This window comes from Emys orbicularis, chromosome 7, assembly GCF_028017835.1.
Source record: "Emys orbicularis isolate rEmyOrb1 chromosome 7, rEmyOrb1.hap1, whole genome shotgun sequence".
NCBI classification, from domain to species: domain Eukaryota; kingdom Metazoa; phylum Chordata; order Testudines; family Emydidae; genus Emys; species Emys orbicularis.
The window spans coordinates 32632131-32656772 of NC_088689.1; the positions used below are offsets into that span (position 1 = coordinate 32632131).

The following is a 24642-nucleotide window of genomic DNA, read 5'->3' on the forward strand; positions in this document are numbered from 1 at the left end:
GACCTCCCGCAGGCACGCAGCCGAAGGCAGCCTGACTGCCACCCTCAAAGCGACTGGCAGGCCTCCCCAGGCACGTGCTTGGTGCGCTGGTGCCTGGAGCCGCCCCTACTTCTGTAGGTGCTCTGTAGCCCTTGAGGAGATCTTATGGCAGTGAGTGCCCCAGGTTAATTACTAGAGCTGCTCAGGAATTTGACTAATTTTTTTTTTGTCGGAAAATGCAGATTTGTCTAAATCAAAACTTATCATGGAAATAACAGTTTTGATTAAACTTTCTCAAGTCCAGGATGGAATTTCAAGAGAGACACTCGCCCACTTCAGCATCCTTTCCTTCATTAGCTGGCATTCAAGGAAACACTCAATAACCAGGATCGCCAGGTGTTAAGATACAGGCACCAAGTTAAAGTAGTTACAGTTTTAATCCTTTCCCACCTGTAGACATATTTCCAACTAGAATCAACTTCCAGCTTATCACACTACTGGTTATTTAGTTAGGCTTTATCTCACAACCCGGAAGTTATACTTAGACCATGCCTGCACTGGGCTTTGCATGTGATTATTTTATTCATGGTTTTATTATAGGTACTAGATATAAGATTTGGACATTTTAAAGATCTCATTAAATACTCTCACGTGAGCAGGTCAGAGGGAGGGCACCCTTACCCTTTCACATAGATGTCACTCATTTCTTCCCCTGTGATACTTTTTTCATCCAGAATGACATCCTTTGTGTTCCAAATAATCACCCGCATGATGTACCTGAGAGAGAAGATGATTGGGGAAAGAGAGTGAATTGGCCAGGTCTGTGCACCAAGGTCTGTAAAGTGCACAATCAATGCACGGCTACTCACTTCTTGGCTTTGCGGGGATTGATGTTGAAGGGAGGGCCAGGAGGTCCCAAGCTTTTGGGGAAAACATCCACCCACATCTGAAGCTTTCCCTGCATTGGTGAAGAAGTCAAGTAAGGGATTTTTGTTGGTTACATGTTTAAAAAACATGCAGGTGTGAAAATTCTGATTGATCCCCAGGGGTTTATATTAGGCTGTGCAGAGCCTGAGATGGTGCCCAGAAGTCTGTAAGTGCCTCTAGAACTAATTTTAGCAGCAGTTGTGGGGCCAAGACCTTCTCCCACTAACGCCAGTGCCAAAGTTCCCACAGTCCTTAATCAGAGTAAGTCTGGGCCCTCAGTTTGTACAAACTTTGAAATCATAGGAATCACAATTGCTATTTTGTTTTATGATATTATGTGGCCCCACAAATGTGCCTGGTGTTTTGCAGCAGACGGCCTATGCTGCATGTGTAACAGGTCTCTGACCTTGAAGCACTTCTTAGCTAGATGAGGTCATCTTCCTGATTAGTTTTAAAAGGCCAAAATGTGACCATAGTAGATTTCTGCTCTATTCCCACTGAAAGTCTATTTCATTATCAGTAACCCCTCAACCATAACAAGAAGCTATTCATTCTCTCCAATGCCTCTCATGAACGCCTTTCTTGGTGGATGTAGGACACGCTGTATAGAGCACCTACTTGTCATTAGTGAATGCTGGAGAGTATGGGCTCGATTCATCCCGCTGGCACAAGGAGGTGCAATTTAAACTTTGCTGTGCCAACGCGAGTCACTGTACCCTGAAGAGGATCCACCGTCAAGTAAAGTCAGGTGGGATTTTCACCAATCCCCTTGAGGGTTCCCCTGGGGCAGGCCAGTTTTAATGTCCTCTAGGGGCTACATGAGGGAGCAGAGGCTGCAGCAGGGATGGGATCAACCAGTGCATTTCCCTGGCTGTCCTAGTGGACTTTACGTCTGAGGACCCTTCAGCACAGTCTACCCTGAATGAAACTGGTATAGACACTTGGGGTAGAATCCTGGCTCCATTGAAGTCAATGGCAAAATTCCCATTGACATGAATGGGGCCAGGATTTCACCCTTGGTGAACTGAATGAATGCGTTGTTAGTCCTTATTAATACAGTGTGATTCACATCTCTCTCAAGCTTTTTCTCAGACTAAATAGTTTGCTGTGAAAATAGAGGAAATTTTGCAAATGTTACTGGCACAAAAACTCTCCTTCCCTCCTTTCACTCCTACCCAATGAAACTCACATATGGAAACCTTGTGAAACAGCCTCCTCTGGAGGCTTTGCAAACCATCCCCTTAGCTACTTTCTTGTTTTGTAGTTAGTTTCTTGACTGGGTGGTGGATAATCTGGTTGTCACTGTCATGAGCTCTATTTGTGAGATAAAAGATTTTCCAGTTGTGGGAACGCAGTCTGGTACCGGCAGTTCAAACTAAGTGCCTTTATGGTTGCAAATGTGTCAGCCTGGTGGAAACCCATGAACTTGGTAACAAGTTTGGTATCAATGGAGAAGGATGACTTCCAAACCACTGGATTAGGCTCACTCCTTTGCTATTGGATTGGCACTCAGTACGGTCCCTCTCCCATTCCTTTGGTGTGTGAGAAGTCCATCTGGAGTGATCATAACAGAATAAAATTCCATTCTATGTAATCCCTCCCTAATGTGACCATGACCTAGTATCTGGGCACAATAATACTCTCTGCTACCCTTTTTCCTTCACCCACCCCTAATTATAGTAGCACCCTGTTCTATAAATGTAGGCATGCTAGCGTTCTGCATTGCAGAAATCAAAGGTGAAACCAGTTTATAGTACTTGTGAGATGTTGGGCTGGAAGGTGCTGTATAAGGTCCTTGTCTCCACATGTTCAGGGACCAAGCCCTGGGTTCTAAGGATATGAAGGGCTAGACGCTCTTCACCCAGTCCAAGGTGCTGATGCAATTTTTTGTTAATCTCTGAAATTAAAAGAAAGAACTGAAATAGGGCTGAACTCATGACCCAGAATTTGCATTTAGTAATGGACTGTATTCATACATGTAAAAATCAAACAAACGGCAACCATTCTTGTATTTACCTGTCCATGCAGAGAGAGAATGCAAACTTTAGTACAAAATGTACTCATTTTTTTACTCTTATTCTTCACATTGTTATAATTTAAAGTTTTTTATTTCTATAAATCTGTGCATTCAAAAGAGATAAACATGCAGTAAATAGCAATGAGCTCACCAAATTCCTCCAAGGTGTAGTCTTGTCCTCCATAGTTAATCCTGCTTCCATTTTCTGAGAGAATAGGAGGAGAGTAGCCTTTAAACCTGGCTATATTTTGCAACATGTGTGTTGGCTTCAGTTGATCTCGCCAGGTATTTACACCTGAACTTTTAGGAAATAGAGCAGATCTTGGAATTAGTACACTCCATGCTGTTTTCCCCCGAAACACATAAAAAATGCAATAGCTAAATAGCTGATGGGTGGAGTTATACCAGGGCTAAATTTTGCTACTTGACTGCTGTATTAGTGAGGGTTTTATAAAGATAAAATTCCATTCAAGGTCACAGCTTTCAGTGGTAGCCATGTTAGTCTGTATCAGAAAAAAAAAAAAAAAAAAAAAAAAAGGCGTCCTCCTCATATATATCTATCTATCTTTGAATTCAAGGTCAGTTAAAGTTACTCAGTATGTGTTGTTTTAAGCCCCATCTCTGTGTATTGGGAAAGGAGAAATCATTACAGCAAATTCATCTTATTGCAACTCATGTTTTTGTATTTAATGCCCTGTGCTTGTCAGATAATTCGATTACATGTTCTCTCTCTGTATGCAAGTAATACTTCCTACCACTAACAAAAGGTTGCATCTAGAGAAAGAATCTGCCTAAGAATGTGTGGAGTAACAGTTTTTGTAGACTCTTCCTAAAAAATTGCAGTTTTTCTTTAGACTGTAGATGATTCTATAGGTACACAAAACAGGTAGCAGAGACGCCATAGCACTTTCTATACAACCAAATGATAGTGAAGAAAACCTGGCTTTTTCAATTATTAGAAATCTTACTTTACTGGCACAATGTTTGAGGAGACAAAAGCGTGACTTACATGCAATACTGCTGTGGTATGCCACAATGAGCTCCAAAGCGAGAAAGGAACCTGTTCTCAAGATCAATGATGGTTTCACCAACTTTTTCATCACGAGTCAGCATATCATAATCATAGACTGAAATTTTCAGATCCTTCTCTTGAGGCAAGAAGCAGCTGAGTTCATACATTCTAAAAGTACAAGGTCCAGTTAAATATTAATGGTCATGAAAGTTCATTTCTGAGAAGTAGTCATTTAAGACATTTAACGAAATACCCTTGGTGCTGATAGACCTAAAATTAGAGTTACCATTGCTGTTTTGCTTTGTGCCTCCACACATGAATAAATCTGTATGTGTTCATATGGGTACCATGGCTTTAACAATCCTACCCCTGCCTCCTGCAGATTCTTTAGAACCATTGTAATCATGTGCAGCCAGAGTTGGGACTTAGATAACAGCTATCAACAGTTTAGGGAATGCTCGTCCAAAGACCCTTGTCTGGGGCCTGATAGCTACTTTTCAAAAATCACTGTTATTTAATCCATGTTTTTCGTATGTGCAGAAACTTTAAGAATTTCACCTTGCCAATCTGTAACTGTGATGATTATTCTAAGTTTCCTCTGCAAAATTTCTTCATCTAATTTGTTGTTTTGGGTGGTATAAGTATCATAACACCTGAGACATGCACTCTCTTATACAAGTCACACTGTGTCCCCATCGCACAAACTTTCTAGCAGCTTTCAGATTGTTATAAAGTAAACAAAACTCACAAGCAATGTAGATGTCTATTAGCAATTCACCGCATATATGGATCACTTCTTTATATTGTGACTAAGTTCCTCCTCTATCTTGGTGGGTCCTGCGCTTATTGGCGGATTTTCTTGCCTCAAAGATTCACCATGTGGGTTGGGGAACAGCCCAGAGACCTTCCCCTCTGGGAGAACCCACAGTCCAGGTCAATTGGGAGGTTTGGGGGGAACCCGGGCCCGCCCTCTACTCCGGGTTCCAGCCAGGGCCGGCTCCAGGCACCAGCCCACCAAGCTTGTGCTTGGGGCGGCACCTGGAGGGGGGCGGCGCGGCGCTCCGGCCGCCGGGGAGAGCGGGGCCACGGCCAGGCTCGCCGCCCTCCCCCCGGCGCTCTGGCCGCCCTCCCCCCCGGCGCCTTCCCCCCGGCCGCCGGGGGGAGAGCGGAGCCCCGGCTGGGGCTCGCCGCCCTCCTCCCAGGGCTCCGGCGCCCTCCCCCCGGCCACCGGGGGGAGAGCGGAGCCCCCGCCGGGGCTCGCCGCCCTCCCCCCCCCCCCGCAGGGGGGGGGCAGCCGGAGGCTTTTTTGCCTGGGGCGGCAAAAAAGCCAGAGCCGGCCCTGGTTCCAGCCCAGGGCCCTGTGGACTGCAGCTGTCTATAGTGCCTCCTGTAACAGCTGCATGACAGCTACAACTCCCTGGGCTACTTCCCCATGGCCTCCTCCAAACACCTTCCTTATTCTCACCACAGGACCTTCCTCCTGGTGTCTGATAACGCTTGTGCTCCTCAGTCCTCCAGCAGCACACCCTCTCACTCTCAGCTCCTTGTGCCTCTTGCTCCCAGCTCCTCACACTCCCACCACAAACTGGGGTGAGCTCCTTTTTAAAACCCAGGTGCCCTGATTAGCCTGCCTTAATTGATTCTAGCAGCTTCTTCTTAATTGGCTCCAGGTGTCCTAATTAGCCTGCCTGCCTTAACTGGTTCTAGCAGGTTCCTGATTACTCTAGTGCAGCCCCTGCTCTGGTCACTCAGGGAACAGAAAACTACTCATCCAGTGACCAGTATATTTGCCCTCTACCAGACTCCTGTACCCGACTGGTCTGGGTCTGTCACAATATGTACAATGAAAACACATTTACAGTCTTAAAAACTATGGCCAAATTGTTCAGACTCGGGTGCCTAAAGTTAAGCACCTGAATCCACAGAGGCGCTGAGCACATGCAAGTTCCATTGACTTCAAAGGAAGAGCAGGGGGATCAGCATATTTCTGGAGATGCTCAGAATTTTATACAATTGGACCCTAATAAATAGCCAGCATACAATTGTGAATAAGGTGTCAGAGAGTTTAGAAAATACATAAAAACAAGATGAGTGTAGTGTAGAACTGAAGGTATAATGGTAATGTAATGATTTATTCATGGACAGAGATTATGAAAACACTCTAGAAAACACCAGATAAAAAAACATCAGAAAATGAGTTACCTGCCAAAATCTGGGTTGAGAGTATTGGGAACATAATGATCTCTGTCTTCAATTACTTTTTTACTTAAGGTTATTTTTATATAAGGATCACACTGTTTGGAAACAAGATGGGAAATAATACCATTAGGTAATAATTTTTTTTGTGTGTGTGCCAATTTTTCTTGGTATCACTAAGTTCTTAAGCACAAAGTTAGCTCCTGAACCTCAAAAAAGTAAAGTGTCTCACCAGCCCATTGTTATCCTGGGGTTGGAGAGCTAAGGCTCTAATGATATAAATTCGCACAATGCACTCCTGAGGTCCACTCTCTGGTAACTCACGGAATTGACGAGGAGGAGCTGGTACAGCAGGATCATCTGATAATGGATAGATTCTAAAGGAGCCCTAAAAAGAATATGCACCAAAGAATCATACAAGTTAGAGACAGAGGAGACCTTTTGCTAGGTTTATCTTGTCCATCTCCTGCTTTAGGGAGGGACTGCTTTGCATATGCGCACAAAAATTAGACCCTGATCTTGCCTATTGAAGTCAATTGGAGTCTTTCCATTGACTTCAACAGGCTTTGGATCAAGCCCATAATGTATGTAGGGTTAGATCCTCAGCTGGTTTAAATCTGTGTAGCTCTTTTATTCCAATGGAGCTATGTTGATTTACTCCAGTTGAGGTTCTGGCCCAGTGTGTTTATGTGTATTTCACCATTCCAAAGATACCGCTGCATGTTTCCTTCTGTGTATAAATCACATTGAAAATATTTTTACTAGGGCTGTCAATTAATCACAATTAACTCACACAATTAACTCAAAAAAAATTAATCACGATTAATCGCAGTTTTAATTGCACTGTTAAACAATAGAATACCAATTGAAATTTATTAAATATTTTGGATGTTTTTCTATATTTTCATATATATTGTATTCTGTGTTGTAATTGAAATCAGTGTATATTATTTTTTATTACAAACATTTTCACTGTAAAAATGATAAACAAAAGAAATAGTATTTTTAATTCACCTCATACAAGTACTATAGTGCAATCTTTGTCATGAAAGTACAACTTACAAATTTAGATTTTTTTTGTTACATAACTGCACTCAAAAACAAAACAATGTAAAACTTCAGAGCCTACAAGTCCACTCAGTCCTACTTCTTGTTCAGCCAATCGCTAAGACAAACAAATTAGAAAATGCTGCCCTCTTCTTATTTACAATGTCACCAGAAAGTGAGAACAGGCATTTGCATGGCACTTTTGTAGCTGGCATTGCAAGGTATTTACGTGCCAGATATGCTAAACAATCGTATGGCCCTTCATGCTTCTGCCATCATTCCAGAGGACATGCTTTCATGCTGATGACGCTCGTTTAAAAAAAAATGCGTCAATTAAATTTGTGACTGAACTCCTTGGGGGAGAATTGTATGTCCCCTGCTCTGTTTTACTCACATTCTGCCATATATTTCCTGTTATAGCAGTCTCGGATGATGACCCAGCATATGTTGTTCATTTTAAGAACACTTTCGCTGTAGATTTCAGAAAATGCAAAGAAGGAATCAATGTGAGATTTCTAACCAGCCCAAAATCTGAAAGGGACAGGGTGTGGAGCATGCTTTCAGAAGTCTTAAAAGAGCAATACTCTGATACAGAAACTACAGAACCCAAACCACCAAAAAAGAAAATCAACCTTCTGCTGGTGGGATCTGACTCAGATGATGAAAATGAACATGCATCGGTCTGCACTGCTTTAGATTGTTATTGAGCAGAACCCATCATCAGCATGGATGCATCTCCAATAGAATGGTGGTTGAAGTATAAAGGGACATGAATCTTTAGCGCATCTGGCACATAAATATCTTGCGACGCCGGATATAACAGTGCCATGTGAACACCTGTTCTCATTTTCAGGTGACATTGTAAACAAGAAGTGGGCAGCATTATCTCCTGCAAATGTAAACAAACTTGTTTGTCTTAGCAATTGGCTGAATAAGAAGTAGGACTAAGTGGACTTCCAGGCTCTAAAATTTTACATTGTTTTATTTTTAAATGTAGTTATTTTCTGTACATAATTCTACATTTGTAAGTTCAACTTTCATGATAAAGAGATTGCACTACGGTACTTGTATTAGGTGAACTGAAAAATACTATTTCTTTTGTTTTTTTACAGTGCAAATACTTGTAATCAAAAATAAATATAGAGTGAGCACTGTACACTTTGTATTCTGTGTTGTAATTGAAATCAATATATTTGAAAATGTAGAAAACATCCAAAAATATTTAAATAAATGGTATTCTATTATTGTTTAACAGTGCGATTAATTGCTTGACAGCCCTAATTTTTACCTGTAAAATTTGTGAACAAAGCCACAAAAAGAGTGCAGAATGGAGTACATAAGCTGTCTTAGATTCGATTCCATAAGTACACCTGACTGAGAAACATTATGGGTAAAATGCTGGCCCCTCTGAAAGTCAATGGAAGTTTTGCTATCAACTTCAGTGGGGGCCAGGATTTCACTTTATATGCCTTCATTATATTAAAATAGGGACTGCGTACCATGTTCTCAGCTGATGTGAAATGGCCTTCCTCCATTGAACTCCAATTGAGCTAAACTTATTCACTCTAGTTGACAATCTGGCTTGTTATTTCCTTTAACTATATAATAATGTAAAATGTATTTTCAACAGATACAGCAGAATGGTTTTTGGCAGGGGGAGGGGTTAGCTGATCTTTTTATTTTAAACCTATTATTTCAAAACCACAGTACTAAGACAGCTTCCTGTAGCAGTAACCATTGAAAAATAACGTGCTTCTCAACATATGCCTGTGAAGCATTGGTCCTCTGAATTAACACACAAGTATCTCTGGAGGAGGGAGATAAATGCTATGTTGTTCCCCCACTGTGCCACTGAAAAGAAAGGGCCTGATCCTGAGAGGCTCTGAGCATCTGCATTTTCCACTCAGGCAAACATCACTATTTAGCAAGGCACGTATACACATGGTTACGTCCTAAGGAAGTCAATGGGACTTCATTAAACTCAAAATGTTTTGCTGAATAGGAATGTATTCCAGCACATGCTTAAGTGGTTTGCTGAATCAGAGTTTGAGTAGGAGTGGAGGGTGCAATGCACCTCTCAGAGTCAAACAGAATGTGTCTGGCACAGGAGTAGTCTCAATGTATGTGCAAGTGATACATTCAAAGGGCTTCCTCCAGCCTTTGGTTACTTTTTCATTTCTGGTGCAACAATAGGATACTTTTTTTTTTTTTTTTACCTTAAATTCGCCTACCACTGAAGGGTCATCATTGTCCTCTGATTTGCCTCTGTACAGCTTAAATGTATCAGAGAAGTCTGTCAAGCGCTTAAATTCAGGTACCTCCTCCAGTTCACAATCATACACCTAAAGTAAAATTGAAGTGACATTTAAAAATTTAACACACACACCAAGTCCATTAAAAAGCTAGTGTCATTTTGGTGTAGCAAAGCTGTACTCCACTTAGGAGATGTTAGGGCACAAAACTATTCAGTATTATTGCACTCTTACCTCTTTACAGGGGGAGAAGAACAGAATCTATTTGGAAAATGTGAGTTGTTTCTGGTGCTGTCAATCCCCACTTGTGTCTTAATCAAAACCCAAATCAACTGCATTCCCCAACCTCAACCTCACTTGTGCCCCCATAGGTGTATACATGAAAAAGTGGGAGTGGTCTTAGGATATTTCTGGCTCCAATTTACACCAATGCACAAAGAAAAATATTAATTAAATATACAGAACTGCAGACTCCATCAATGTGCTTCTGAGCTTTTCTCCAGAGAAATCAATGGTAAAACTCCTATTGAGATCAGTGGTGCAGGATCAAGCCCTTAATATCTGTGTCTAGTCAATAGAGGAAAAAACTGCAAGACCTTTCTGGAACTCCTTTCACTCCCTTCCCCCTCTCCTCCCCACATGCCCTTTGGCATAAATAGTGACAAATCTGATGTGGGAAGAGTCGTAACTTTCCTTACTAATATTAAAATCAGAAGAATATTAAGGGTCTTATCTTTATCTTGGCTTCCCTGTTTGCATGCCCAAAATAATTACAGGCAGTTATGTGCCTGCATTTATTTGTGGTTGCATCTGGTATTGAGATATTTAACTATTTATGAACCTACATATCAGGTAGACAGACATCTATATGTCTTTTTTTTTTTTTAACCAGGTGAAAATGGAAACTGACTCCAATCCATTTAGGGCTGTCAAAACACCAGTTTCACTGTTCAAGTTCTGTTATGCACAATATGATACTTTGGAGAGAAGTCAGATGAAACTTATGATGAGGTTGGATTGCTTACAATTATGGCAATATGAAAAGACAAGACTTAATCATTTGTTTTGGAGACTAACAATCAGATAAAAATAATTGTATGTCAAAAAGAGAGAACATTTTGACCTACCAAAATGTCCCTTTAATTTTTTTATATAATACCTTTAAAGTGTCATATCCTTTTTGAATATATTGTCCACATTTTTCATGGTCTCCTATTGAAGCGTAAAATTTGCTCCACCAATCAACAATTTCTTCTTCCTTAAAAAAAGAAAAATCCCTTTTAGTGGTAGACAAGAATGAACTTTATAGCATGCACTCCAGCCTCTTTCTATCATCTATAAAACAGATGCAATGACTAAAAGTTAGGTTAAAAGTATAACAAAAACTATTATTCAAAGGTATATTAAATAATAAACAAATAAAGGTCTGAATCAAAAAGAGAGCAATGAAATTTAAAGTTAGGGCTAAACTGTCTTACTTAACTCATAGGAATTACAATACTGGATCTGACCAATGGTCTGTCTTGTCTAGCATCCTGCCTACAGCAGCACGTACTACTTTGTCTGGCCTTTCTTCTTGAATATGCACCTAGCCACAGCAATCTATGCATTTTGGCTATTGCAATGAATTCTAGATACCGTGGTGACTGTTTCCGTCAAAATGCATACATTTAATTTATTCATAATACCTAGAGTAAACAGGTCATAAAATTCTTTCATATGGGGGTTAAATACATCAGTCCTGAGACAGGTAAAACTCCCATTGATTTCAATAATACTGATACAATTAGAATTATATTGGTCCAGATCTTCAGCTGGTGTAAATTGGTGTCACTCCACTAAAGTCAATGGAGCTATGCTGCCTTTATACTTGCTGAGGATCTGGCCCATTGACTTCAAGGGGAGTTTTGTCAGAGTAAAGTCTACAGGATATGTCCATTAGGAAGGAGTAGGGAAACCATCAATGAATTCTGGAAACTATTACCTCACTTTTCTTTCCCCTTATACTTCACAACGGTGTGCAAAAAATATATATATTGTCCTAGTGCTGCACCATTATAGTGAGCAAGGAAATAATTTTAACAGTTTCTTTCAATTATTTTGTCAGCATCTTATCATAGATATGTTGTGTATCTAACTCTATAGGGATTAGACAGGTAAAGTCACCTGTTATTTGTAGAAAGTAATCATTCTAGAGAAAAAATCCAGGTAGTAACTATGAAAAATATTAAAGGATTGTGGCATTTATAGAGGTGATTAGTGATACTCAGATCAATAAATCTGTTGTTTTGAATAACTTTTGGATTAAGTGGAGGCTCACATTTCCATTTTGCATAATTTTCCTAAATTTTCCATTCTGGTCAAAAAGTGCAGGCAGCATTTTATTTTAATGTTTTTCAAAAGTTACAAATCCCTCCTCCACCCCCTAAAAGTACCAAAACCAGAATACAAAGTTAACTTACCGATTTCTACCTGGAGCTTTGACTTACAAGAAAGCACTATGCTATTATAAATAAGGAACATTGTAATTACCTTTTCTGTAAGCTGCTCATAAGGATCCATTCATAAAAAAGAGCAAAACAAAAAAAGAGGGTAAATAAAACACAGAGTTTATAATGTTTTACATTGGGGGCAGGTGATAAAGAAGGAAAACTTCGTTTTCATATATAAGTTTTATATTTCACAAAATGTTTTACTTACTTAGGAATTATTCAGAGATGATTTGTTGCTTTATTTGTTGAACTATAGTATTTATTACATACCCAATGAAATGTTGAAAGTTGTCAGGATTGGGGAATTTATGTTTTGGTTCTTGTAACAATGTTTTAAAAAGTAAACAGAGAAAATGTGTGAGAGTGTATTTATACTCTCGTGGGACCCAACGCAGCATTCCTCTCACACCCACAGCTTTCACGGATTTGTTTTGGGTGTGCAAGGAGGAGTGTGAGATCTGGCCCATACTTTGCTTGGTTGGTTCGCTTACAAGTGGGTCCAGGTCTATCTCTAAATCAAACGTAATAATTTTTAATTCCACAGAGATTTTGTTCCAAAGGATCCTCTCTCTCTCTCTCTCTCTCTCTCTCTCTCTCTCTCACACACACACACACACACACACACACACACACACACACACACACACACACACACAAATTTGGATTGTTTTGCTCTTTTTGAAGACTCTCATATTTTACTCCTTACATACTTATAAAATAGTTGCTAATGCTTACAAGTCTTTTTGTTTGTCTTTTTATTGCCAATTTGCCCCTTTAAAAATTGTGGTCATTCTAGAGTCTGAAAAAATGTGAAGAATTATAAATACTCACAACAACTTTCACAATCGCAAAATTAATTATATAATTTACATTATTAATAAGGATCTTCCATGAAGAGCAAATATTGTACCACACTTATTTGGAAGCAATGATTACCGCTAGTGATTTTCTGTGTTTATAGCACCCATTGTGTTCTAATTTAGAGGTATAATAATTAGATTGTTGTGCAAACCAAAAGAAATCCAGAAAATAGCATATGAGTATACAAACCAAATGTACTACTCAAAATTCCTCATTTCTATAATGAAGGTAATTGTCCTGTTTGGATATTAAAATGTACTGTATTTCAGTCATCATGGCTAACTTTAAGATAAAATCAGAAGTATCCCATGGTAACAAATAATTTCATACTGTATGAGGATTTATGACTATTTCTAAACGAGCAGTTTGCCCTCAGAAACTCTGATTACCTATCTGTTCACCTACAGGTATGTAATAAATTTAAAGACCTTGCATTTTTTAATCTACATTTTTTTCACTAGTTCACAATGTTGAAGATAGATGAGTGACAGTTTTTCATGAAAACAATGTTGTTTGCCTTGCTGTGCAACAAGCTTCATTCTTAACTCTGAATTAAGGGGATTTACCACAAAACATAATTATTTATGGTCTCTGAATCTTTCATCAGAACGTAATGTTCAAGGTGCTGACTGGTTTAAGACTAATTTTTTTCCTGATATACCGTCAAATGTCTTTTCAAACAATATTTTTAATAGCTTTGAAAAATGTTTAAAATCTAAATCCCAAAAATCCCCACCACAAACTGTAAATATGATCTATATTTTGGATGCTGTTAAAATTAATAAGCAATGTTCATTCATAAAATGCCAGTGATTTAGGCTTAAATCATTATAGATAAATTGAGATTTTGGAGAGAAATATTCACATGGCAAAGACCAGATAAAAGAATTTACCAATTTCTTTAGCTATCCAAGGACCTCATTATGTATTATTATAAATGTTCTTTCATAACAAATATTGAACTGCTATTTATTTATCTGCTCCAATTTATGGAGACCCTGTACTATCAGCCACAGTTGAGTCTTAGCAAGGCAACAGAATTATGTTTTTATTTACTGTTGATCAATCGGTATGTTTTCCCCTGGAAAATCTAATTTTAAACAAAATCCAAATATTGGTAGTAGGGCTGAACCAATCATTAATTCTGAACTGTAGATATATGACATGTAAAGGAACTGGAAGAACTCCCTAGTAATTGTAAATATACTACTATACTTGATATAAAAGCATCCTTCACTCCAAAATCTCTCTACAGAAGAATTATCAAAAGAGAAGTGAAAGCCACATGACCAAGGCACCTAAATCCCCACTTGGTTATCTTCATGCATTAGCTTCATACATACATGCACTGCTGTTGGAGAAGCCATTTTGCTGAGTGCTGTTGACATACTGCTTAAGCACTGGAAATTGGAATGTAATTGATGAAATTTCTGCAACTGGGCCCTTAGTGTGTTATCTGTACATCACATATGCTTTCCAAAAATATACTTTTAATTCTTCTAAAGAGTCCTTTTATCATATGGATGCTATTAGTGTATGCAATGCAATATTACATTTACTAAATTGATGTCCAACTCTAAAAAAAAGTTTTCGAGCACACTGTATAGTATTTATAAGTTTTCCCTTCTATGGGTGAAATCCTGGCCCCATTGAAGTCAATGAGAGTTTTGCCATTGACTTCACTGGGACGAGGACTTTTATCCTAGGCATCTATTTTGTATATAATTATTAACTGGCATAAAAAAATCTCAATATGGATTGGGAACTTGGAAAGCATTAACATGATTAGATCAGCAGGCTGGTTTTGTTTCTACTATTTTATGTTAAACAGCAGGTCCCTATGTGGGAGAAAATAGAATATAGGGAAATGCATTATTATGAGGTCTCTAAATGAGTCCACTCTTTCTGACATTAAGATCCTGAATGAGTAGTGAAAAAAGAATGTGTACAGTACATTCAATGAACACGTTAGAAATAGGGGCCAAGCCACAAAATTTGGATCTGAGTTTGAACTTTTCCAAAGTTCTGGAGTGTTTTCACTGACCTCTGTAACATTAAAAAATCTTTACTTGTATAAAGGAAAAGATGGAGTCACACAAACCAACAAAAACAAATTAAATCCCAAAGCTGTTGACTTATGCTTAAAATTTAATATGGATGTGCATAAGAAAAAACACAAAGAGAAAAAGTTCCTGTATGTTTGAAACATCTGGTTTCCAAATACAAATTTTATCATTCTGCTTTTAATTTTTTAAGAAAAAAACTGCTATCAAAATTCTGGACGAAGAGCCTGTACAACTTAAAAAAACCCCAACACCCTTTAAAAATATTGTTTGGTTTGTTTGTTTGTTTTTTAAAGAAATTTGTTAATTAAAAGCATCTACAATCAGTAATTTTTGAAAAAACCTGCAAGCTATGGGACAAATTTTGCAAACATAAAATCAGTGGGATTTGACCCCAGGTTTTAACAAAGACCAAACTTTTGTAATTGAATTATAAATACCTGTAAAATAAGGTTTTATAATGGGATTGCTGAAAGAATCAGAACTTTGAAGAGATCCACAGGACAGAACAGAAAGAAATATACATGATGCCCTGGGCAGCAGAAACGTTTCACTTGATATGAATTTGGGATGGCCTTAATACTAAGGGGGTGGCAAAACTATGACTGAGATACACTTGCCATTCCAAACAGCGTCAATAAATCCTTTATACCATGGTCTTGATTCTCTACTCCTTCCAAAGGGGAAGAAGAGAGCCAGCTGGGGCTCCCTGATTCATGGGTGTCAAACCCCAGTGGCAACTCAAATTTACACCAGTGGAGGATTGGGCAATTCTTTACCATGCCCCCTCAAACCACCCCACTACCACTACCACCATACTGCACTCCCTTCCTTCCCCCAATGCCCAAGGTGAAGGTGGAGGGGAGTGGCAGTTGGTGCGGAAGGAGGCAGAGAGTTCCCTTGTGTAAGGGGAATGTTTCATTGGCTATCTCTGGCTGGTTCAAAGTCCTTTTGCACTGCATAAAGACCTTAGCTGACCAGAGAAATTCCTCCCCCTGCATTTTGTTTATTGTACTTATTTTTAAAATGTTTGGAAAGCATTACAATTGTTAATTGGTACTATATTTTGCATGCCTCTCCCTGCTCCTTGTTTTGTCTTGCATCCACAAATCTGGCATCTCCTGGATGTCTCACCAAAAACTTTAAGCTTAGTGTGGCTAAAATTAAAAATTGTCACTTATTTCTTCCTCCAAACCCTCTCCTTTTCCTGCCTTTTCTCTTACTGCTGATAACACCATAATTCTCTCTGTTGCTCACAAAATAACCTGGGGACATCTTCGACTACTCTCTTTCTGTTTCTCGCATCCATAATGCAACCTTCAAGCTAAATTAGGTAAAATATTTTAAAACAGAAACAACACAGAAGACTCGATATTTTGGTATTTTGATGTACCTGGTCAGCCATATGCAAACTGCAAATGCTTTCCAGAGGTGACTGTGTAAGTGACTGGACTAAGCCTCACACTACTTCTAGCTGAATGGAAAGGTTGGACAATGGACTGAATGTATACTGTTAGCTGCTAGAACATATTGATATATCTATAGTCTGGCAGCACTCCTGGTATGCCTGTGATAAACATCTGCTGCTTTCACTGGCACTGTTTATATAGCATAATTACAGAGCAGCTACGCTACATGAAAGACAAAAGGGGATTGCATAGAGAGGGATCCTCAGTAAAGCAAGAAAAGAAACATTAAAAAAATATAATGCACATCATAACTGCAAGCCCCAATGACAAAAGAAAAAAGATAAATAAGCACAGAAGCAGTTGTTTAAGATTTAGTGTGTTAAGCATTAAATCTGGGTGAATAGCTCAAAAATGTTCAGCAAGTGCTTGCTCAAAAACTTGAATTCAACACCAGTTGTGTCTGCTGTTGAATTCACTTTGGCTTTTGTGGATGCTTTCTACGAACAATCTAGAAAATGAGTTTACGGGCAGGAGTAGTCACAAAAATATTTTGAATTGTAAGCAAATATTCAAGAATATTCACAGAGCACAGGTTTAGAACTTGTAAATGCAAATATTCACAATAGAAACCTGATTTTAAGTGTAACTCATCCAATCAGGAAACAGAAATCTGCCATATGACCTGTGAGTTCAATAAACCAATCAACACTTCTAGAATTTCATATCTGAACACCTGCAACAAACTGCTCATGAATGATCTGAAGACCAAAAATTATTCACCAAAAGTATTTAGTGAATAATTCGGAATAGGAAATAATTTGAAAAGTTATAAACTGCTCACAGACAATTCATGAACAGATAGAATAAATTGATTGAGAATACATTATTATTAATTATTTATTCAACTCTACTTTACATGAAATACATCATTTCAATGTTAACCATAAGAAAAAGAGTAATAATAATTAAGATACTTCCTTTGCTCCCCTGCCACGATACAAATTTATTTTAAATGACACTCCAAAGTGCTCCACCAATTTTGCAGTTGCTTCTGTGACTTGGGCAGAAAAGCTTACAGAAATCCAAAATTGTATGCTAAGTAGTTGTTAGTAAATCATGTGTCCAAAATATGAAAGTCAAGCATCAAATTGCAAAGATTACCTGAGCTGCTAGTAGTGGCTTTGTGTCTTCCATTTCAATGACCACATCCCGACGAGGCACAGCAGACAGGAGGCTAACTGTAAATGAAATATTTTCTTAAGGTGAAATATGCCAGTCAATTTTGCTATCAGAATTTAAATTCAAATGTTATAGAAGATGTAAAAGAATTTATTTGGCGTGGGTTTGACTTTTTAAAGCAAGCAGTTATTTGCAGTGTTTTGTTAACTGCTACTCAGGATTAGCTCTTTAAAGAAATTAGCAAGAATTAGCTATGTTACATACATACTTTTCTCTCACACACACAAACACATATCAAAAGCAATGGAGTTTGAAGAAAAAGCAATAATGGGACATTTTCAAAGCTGCAAATGGCAGGTCGGCACCTAATGCCTATTGAAAGTCAGTGAATGTTAGACTCTTACCTGCCATTTATGGTTTTCAAAATCTTCCCATTGCAACTGAAAAAAAAATGGTGCCTATATGCATAATATGACAGTACAGTATAGTGAACTGATGTGGTCCATTAGGAGCCTGATCTTCAAGTTGATCCATGGGGGTGCTTATGTGGTCCAAATGCATGGAGCAGATTAGGTCCTATGTTTCCATGCCACTTCCTTTTTTTAAAAAGCTACTGTTGTATTTCCATCCATTCTCTGGAATAATGATGATGGCTTTCTAAGGAGCACTGAACATAAACTAAGTAAAAGATGGGAGGATTAAATAAACAATGGCTTTCTGAATAAATTTACCCATAAAATATAACGCCATCTTCGTAATAACTCCCTCTTTGCTTTCAGTCTTTTATCTTTCTCCTTGAGTGTCGTTCTCTACATCAGTACTACCAATTACAACAGTCATTTAAAGGTAGTTATATTGCATGCATATGCTACAGAAGCCTTTTGGAGGTACCAGCTGATCCAATGGGCTGACACTGTCTGTTGTAAGAATACAGACATTGCCCTGTAGGTTGTCATCTCTCTTCTGAGGCTCTATAGATTACCGCATTGGTGATTAATACTGTGAGTTTGATTTTTCACTCAAACCACACTGTCACTAATTTAATAAACAACACTAGGTGGCTATAAATCTATTCCATATATATAGTGAACGTTCAAGCTGGATTACTCCAATCTTCCTCAAAAAAGGAGGAGAATTGTTGTCATCTTCTAGCTGCCTACCTTTTAGTTGTGGTGCAATGTCTTCCCTAGTAGCGTAGGGGTCACAGCGAAAGTCTTCTAGGGAATCAATGGTACACTGTCCCACAACTGGTTTCCGTCCGAACTGTCTGTGGTCTATCACTTTAATGACTAGTGATGGAGCGTATACCTCCTCTTTGGGCAAAAGCTAGAAGTTAAAAATAGAGTTTAGTTGCTTGTGTTTAGAACCATGGTAGATAAGGAGAATAAAGAGTTTTTGCCTGAGTAAAGACTGCAGGATTGGGCCACAGTCTCAGTAATTTAATACTAAACTCTCATGATCTGCGCATGTATATTTGCATACATCATGCAGCTCCATGCTGTACTAATTAAATGTCAGTATAATAACCTTTTAAAAATACATGTATTGCCTCAAAGTAAGATTTCCTGAGCCTCAGATATTACAGTGATGAGGACCGTACCTAGACAGATCATCAACATAGTCATATTGATTAGTAGCATTTGGGAAGAAATGTTTAATTACCATTATGAGAATTTTCAGACTCAAAGATGAATGTCTTACATTAAGTCAAAGAAGAATTGCTTATTCCTTCTATTGATTTTTCTACTAAAAATGAAACCTAGAGTTTAGAACATTTAACACTTCTGAAGATCTTTGCACTGTAATTTTAACATCATACCACTTTCATGAAGAGTACAGAATATGGAAAATTTGGTGTCTTTTTGAGGTTTTTGATCACTACTGACTCCACCATTTCACCACCGCACTCTACAATGAGACTTGGAGAAGTAACAGAAGCCATTTGGTAGTTTTTCATGTTTCGTAATCCCCAGGCAAGAATCTGTAAATAAAATCCAGTATAGGCATTACTAAGGGAAACCAGTGTGCTAAAAATTATACTGAAATAATAACTGGAAGGGGAAAACAATGTCTTTCCAATTATAAGGTATGGCTGACATATACAGAGAGAGAGAGAGAGAGAGAGAGAGAGGTGTTTTACTAAAAAATGTTAATGACACTATGCTGGAAAATAAGCCATCTGTATTTATTTTATTACCACATTATTTATGGAAGCAAATATATAAAGACATTTTCTACCTTCAAGATGAGATTCCTCTCATTATATTCAGTTAATTTGAGCAGCATACACTACCTCAATAGCAGTGAGCTGAACAACAGGTCTAATTCCTTGAGGTACCATGTAAAGCTTTGGTGCTCTTTGTGATGGAAGAATTGGAAGGTTGGAGCCATCCTATGAAGATAAGCACAGAAGCACAAGTTTCTCTCCTTTTTCTTAAACAGAGTGCACTGTATATAGTAAAACATTCACAATGGTAACTGTTTCAATATACCATACAGTTTGGAAGAATATATATATTTTTAAATTACCTTGTCCCTCAGAATAAGCTCTGCAGCTAAAAGGATGCTCCCACAAGCTTTTCCTCCATTCATTACAGGATACCAGAGAAGCTTAGGTGTGATATCCACTCCTGGGTTTAGCTTTACCATAGGAGAACAAACACTTCTTCCTAGAAACTCATCTTTGCCCTGGACAAATTGGCCAATCAGAAATCATAAACTTTAATTAATCTGCTCTCTCCAAGTAAACAACCAAAGGGGAATCAAGACAAAAAAATTCACATACCACTTGGTCATTGTCAAAAAGTTCAATAACCACATTAGGTGGATTTTGTACTACTGTCTGTGGGTCTCCATAGATTTCAATTTCATTAAATATAAGCGTTTGGTCCCACATAGGATTCAGAGTTGCATGGATGATCTCTGTTGTTTTGCTTTGATGGAGGAATGAAACATGAGCATATGGATCTGAAAGACCATACAAAGATTTAGAAAATATAATTAAAAAAAACCAAGCATGGCCAGATCCTCAGCTGATGGAAATTGGCCCATGTACACCAGATGAAGATCTGGCCCACATTATTTTCCTTCCCTCTTTGTCTCCTCCCAGTTCAAGTCTCTTTACCTCAGTCTATAACAAACACCTATGGATGGTGATAGCAGGCAGCAAGCAAACCTATTACAAAGTATAACATCCCACTGTATTGATTAGAAAAATCTTATCCTGCTAGTATTAAAAGCAGTGCATGTAACTCTAAAATGTAATATTCATAGACACCACAATGAAAGTGAAAGTGTGGTAGAAATACCTGGATACATAACTCTCCACCCACTGTAATGAATATGTAACCCTCTGGAGTGGAAGGGTGTTATGTATGAACCTCTGCATGTGAGCTATGAAAACTAATCTGACCTGAACCTTCACTTATTCCTCCATTGAACCTTTCTTGAGGCTTGAAAAGTTTACCATTTTCCCTTCACTTTCACATGCCTGTGTACTTCCTGTTCTAGCTTGAATCAGACGTTCAAGTGCCTTAACACCATTACCAATAAATAAATAAATAAATAATTTTGGCCTGATTATAAACAAGGAATGTCCAGAAATCTCCTGGGGAGATTTCTAATCCGGTCTTGGGGACCAAAGATTGCTTAGCGGAGCTAACCCTGAGGGGAAAAGAAACAGACACAATCCCATTGGCCTGGGTACTTGCCCACCATAACTGTCAAAACTCATCTGTGAATTCCCCATGATGACAGGTATCCCAGTTTTTCCTTTAAAAAGTCTCTTCACTCTGTGTATGTTGTATCATAGCATTAAAACCTATCCTTTCTGTCCAAAGCACTCAAGAGCCATCAAGTCACTGGCGGTCCACACAGGTGAATCCAGTGGCAGAATTTAGGCTGTTACAAGATTGGTAATATTTTTCATGATCAAGCATGCCTGGATTTGAAACTACAACTTGGAGGTGATAGTCTTCATATTTTGTTACTAGTTTCCTGAGCCATCTGGTTCCCTCTTCAAAGCCCTTCATGATATACAAATACATCATAACATACAATGGAATGGTTAACACAGAACTGATGATGAACTTTTAAATTCTCAGTTTGGTTACCGCAGAGTTTGCTCTGTGCACATCTTGAACACCATAATAATGTGTATAACGATTAAAATGTCCTATGAATCAGAAAATTAGCCTGAAAACTAAAATGAAATTTTGGCTATACTAGACTCCTCTTACAATTACTGATATATATCCTCTATTTAAGCTTCTCCTTGATGCCTCTGTTGATGTACAACTCCATGGACTCATAAATAATACAAAGAGATCATTCTAGTTCTGACTAGTTGCTGAACAATAAATTCTACCAGGCTATTGCACAGATCAAGCTTTGGCCTCAAACATGCTTATTTATGGCAGCCCCCTTCCTCTTGTGAAACAGAACTAAATGATTAAAGTGTTCTAGGCCTACTATTAGGTAGACCTCTAAATCATTGGGATCTCTGAAGAAGGTATCTGATGATGGATATTAACATTTCCTGTACAAATTGCCATTACCAAGCACCAGAGGCTATTTTAAAGGTTATCTTTAGGTCAGTTTCAACAGCCTCTAGCTAAGTAACTAATCCAAGTTTTATGTACTTTTATGTAAACCTTCAAACATTATTGCTGTTAAAGTACAAGTTTAGGCGTTTAGGTTTATGTGTGTCTGCATCTGAGGTATCTGTCAATTGGGGGGGGTTGTTGTAGATCCTTTGTATTTCTTTTTAAGTGCTGCATATTCAAATAAGTCCAAAACAGTGACATATGCTATGTACATAGAAATTGAACTCAGACAACATATGAGAAAACAGCATCACTGCTACAATATACTTCATTCTATGTTTCTATAACAAATTATGGAATGCACTAGATATGTTCAATTAATAATAAAAAGGGAAGAAGAGGAAGAGAGAAGATGGAAACGTGGAAAAACAAACAAAACCCCGGAAAAACCCAGCCCCCCCCCCATCCACAGTGTATTCATTCTATCCCTACCCTGTTAGAAGTTCAAAGTCATGTTTATACAGTATCCCATTCTGTCCACGCAGTGGAATTTTTCATTGCAACTAACAAACATTAAATACTTGAGTACCTCATTAACTATTAGTTTACTCTAGATTACAAAGATACAGACTGATACACACAGGTAGAAATATCTAAGACTTTCCTTATGGATGGAGCTATGATAGAGTCATACAAATGAATACCAGGAGTAAAAGTGATTTGTCTGATCATCATGCTACCATGGATAAACTACTAAAGTTTATAAATCTTTACAATAGATCATGTGGCACTATTGCCTATTAAGGGTAAAACATTTTTAGTTCCTGTACAATTAAGCACTAATTAATACCTTTGTACAAATAAACAAGTCTCATGCTTAGCAGTAAGGTACATATAATCTGCAATTTCTGTACAAGTCAATATTAGTGCTAACGTAATATAAAACTTTAGATAAGGCAAGAACTTGTTGATACAACAAGCAGATATAGCTTGATTCACCTCTGCTACCCTATGGGGGGTGGGGCAGGGTTACACACTGCATAGTCTTGGGCCAAAAAGGAGAAGCTAGGGCCCAGGAGAGATTCATCCATGGGGAAGTATAAGCAATGTTTGCACAACCTCTCTCCCTACAGGAGAGATGCTGGGAGAGCTGTCAAGGGGGTACTGCTGAATCAGTGCATTTCCCGGATGCACTAGCCACCCCTCTTTGTTGGACAGTACTGTGCACTTTGGGGATGTGCTGGCCAGCTCCGGATCCCACTCAGTAAAGCTGTAATTACTGCCATAGGGGCCTACAGCAGGTGAATCAAGCTATCCTATAGCTGAAATAAGCTATTCATTCATTGTAGGGAGTGGGTTTGTTGACTTGAATAGGATTTTTCCATACCTGAAAAGCTGTCTTTGTCTAAAGCAATAAGATTTCTTGCCTGATAGATGTAGCAGCGAAGGTGGTAACTATACACTCCTATACAAAATAAACAAAATGAGAGTCCAAATGTAGTGGCTAGAATTAAACGAGTGTGATTCTTTTAATTAGGCTATTTTGCATTTATAAAACAGGCATTCAATGGCTTCTCAACCAAAGAACGAGCAATTTTAGCACCATGTATTAACTTGGTTATTTGTGACCAGTGTACTGGTACTATCAGGCTAATGTATGGGAGCTGCTTCTACAGCCCAGCACAAAGTAGATGCCATTCAGTTTTTTCACTTCTGACTCTGCAGGAGACTTTAAAAAGTCCTAACAAATTACTCTATTCAAAAGAGTCTGATAATCAGATGTAACTTCTCATGCACCTGTCTGCAATTATATGAGATTAGAGGTCAGGACCAACAGTTCTTTCTTCAAGACTTCGAAGGTAGAAGTAGCACTGAAAACTGCAGGATTCACCCCAAAGCAAGCTAGCCCCGAATGTATTTTTGAACATTTTTTAATTCCTCTCTGTCTGCCCCAAATCCAGAATGTTGGTCAATACAGTTCACTGACTTACTTTGGGCCAAAGCCTGATCCCATGAATTCAATACAAGTGTTGCCATTGACTCAAAAGGGAGCAGGAGCTTATTTAAGCATATTAGACATTTTATTTAAAACAATACAATTCCATAAAATAGTTTTATTAGCTCAACATCTGAAGATCAGAGGGTAAATAGAAACAAAAGTCTGAACTGAAAACTTTTTTTTTGGCTTGGCTTTTTATTTTCAGCTAAATCCTATTTGAATTCTGAAAACCTCTAGTTCCTTCCTCTGATACTTCCTCCTCTCCCACCCCCCACCCCCCAAAGTGTATGTTATGCTCAGGACAGGTAATTCTTCATTTTCCACCTATTTGAATTCTGAAAACCTCTAGTTCCTTCCTCTGATACTTCCTCCTCTCCCCCCCCCCCCAAAGTGTATGTTATGCTCAGGACAGGTAATTCTTCATTTTCCACCATTGCTTGGTTACAGCAGAATTTAGCAAGCTGCTCCCAGACTTATTTGACTATGGTTAAAAGGAAGGGAGAGGAGACAACTCAGGGGTACCAGTAGACTGTAATAAGAGCATGTGTACTAACAGGAAGAGATGAGCTGAGAGAGGACTGTTTGGATCTAGATCTGGATTATGTTTAGATTAGGATTTGAGGCTGAAATGCAGCTCAGTTTTATATTCAGATTTGGCAAGGGTA

General features: G+C 38.5%; 1 protein-coding gene across 1 annotated transcript in view; it reads right to left on the reverse strand.

The window, feature by feature from the left end:
- MYOF (myoferlin) overlaps positions 1 to 24642 on the reverse strand; it is a 105233-nt gene that overhangs the window by 5620 nt on the left and 74971 nt on the right. The window contains exons 32-48 of the mRNA XM_065408077.1: positions 23366 to 23443; positions 20220 to 20401; positions 19964 to 20122; positions 19728 to 19826; positions 19254 to 19415; positions 18595 to 18760; positions 17417 to 17493; positions 11963 to 11974; positions 10590 to 10688; positions 9395 to 9520; positions 6364 to 6519; positions 6138 to 6229; positions 3933 to 4103; positions 3075 to 3223; positions 2664 to 2803; positions 849 to 937; positions 661 to 756 (exon numbers count right to left, since the gene is read on the reverse strand). Coding sequence (XP_065264149.1) covers positions 661 to 756; positions 849 to 937; positions 2664 to 2803; positions 3075 to 3223; positions 3933 to 4103; positions 6138 to 6229; positions 6364 to 6519; positions 9395 to 9520; positions 10590 to 10688; positions 11963 to 11974; positions 17417 to 17493; positions 18595 to 18760; positions 19254 to 19415; positions 19728 to 19826; positions 19964 to 20122; positions 20220 to 20401; positions 23366 to 23443 — 2053 coding nt within the window. The remainder of the gene's footprint in view (positions 1 to 660; positions 757 to 848; positions 938 to 2663; positions 2804 to 3074; positions 3224 to 3932; positions 4104 to 6137; positions 6230 to 6363; positions 6520 to 9394; positions 9521 to 10589; positions 10689 to 11962; positions 11975 to 17416; positions 17494 to 18594; positions 18761 to 19253; positions 19416 to 19727; positions 19827 to 19963; positions 20123 to 20219; positions 20402 to 23365; positions 23444 to 24642) is intronic.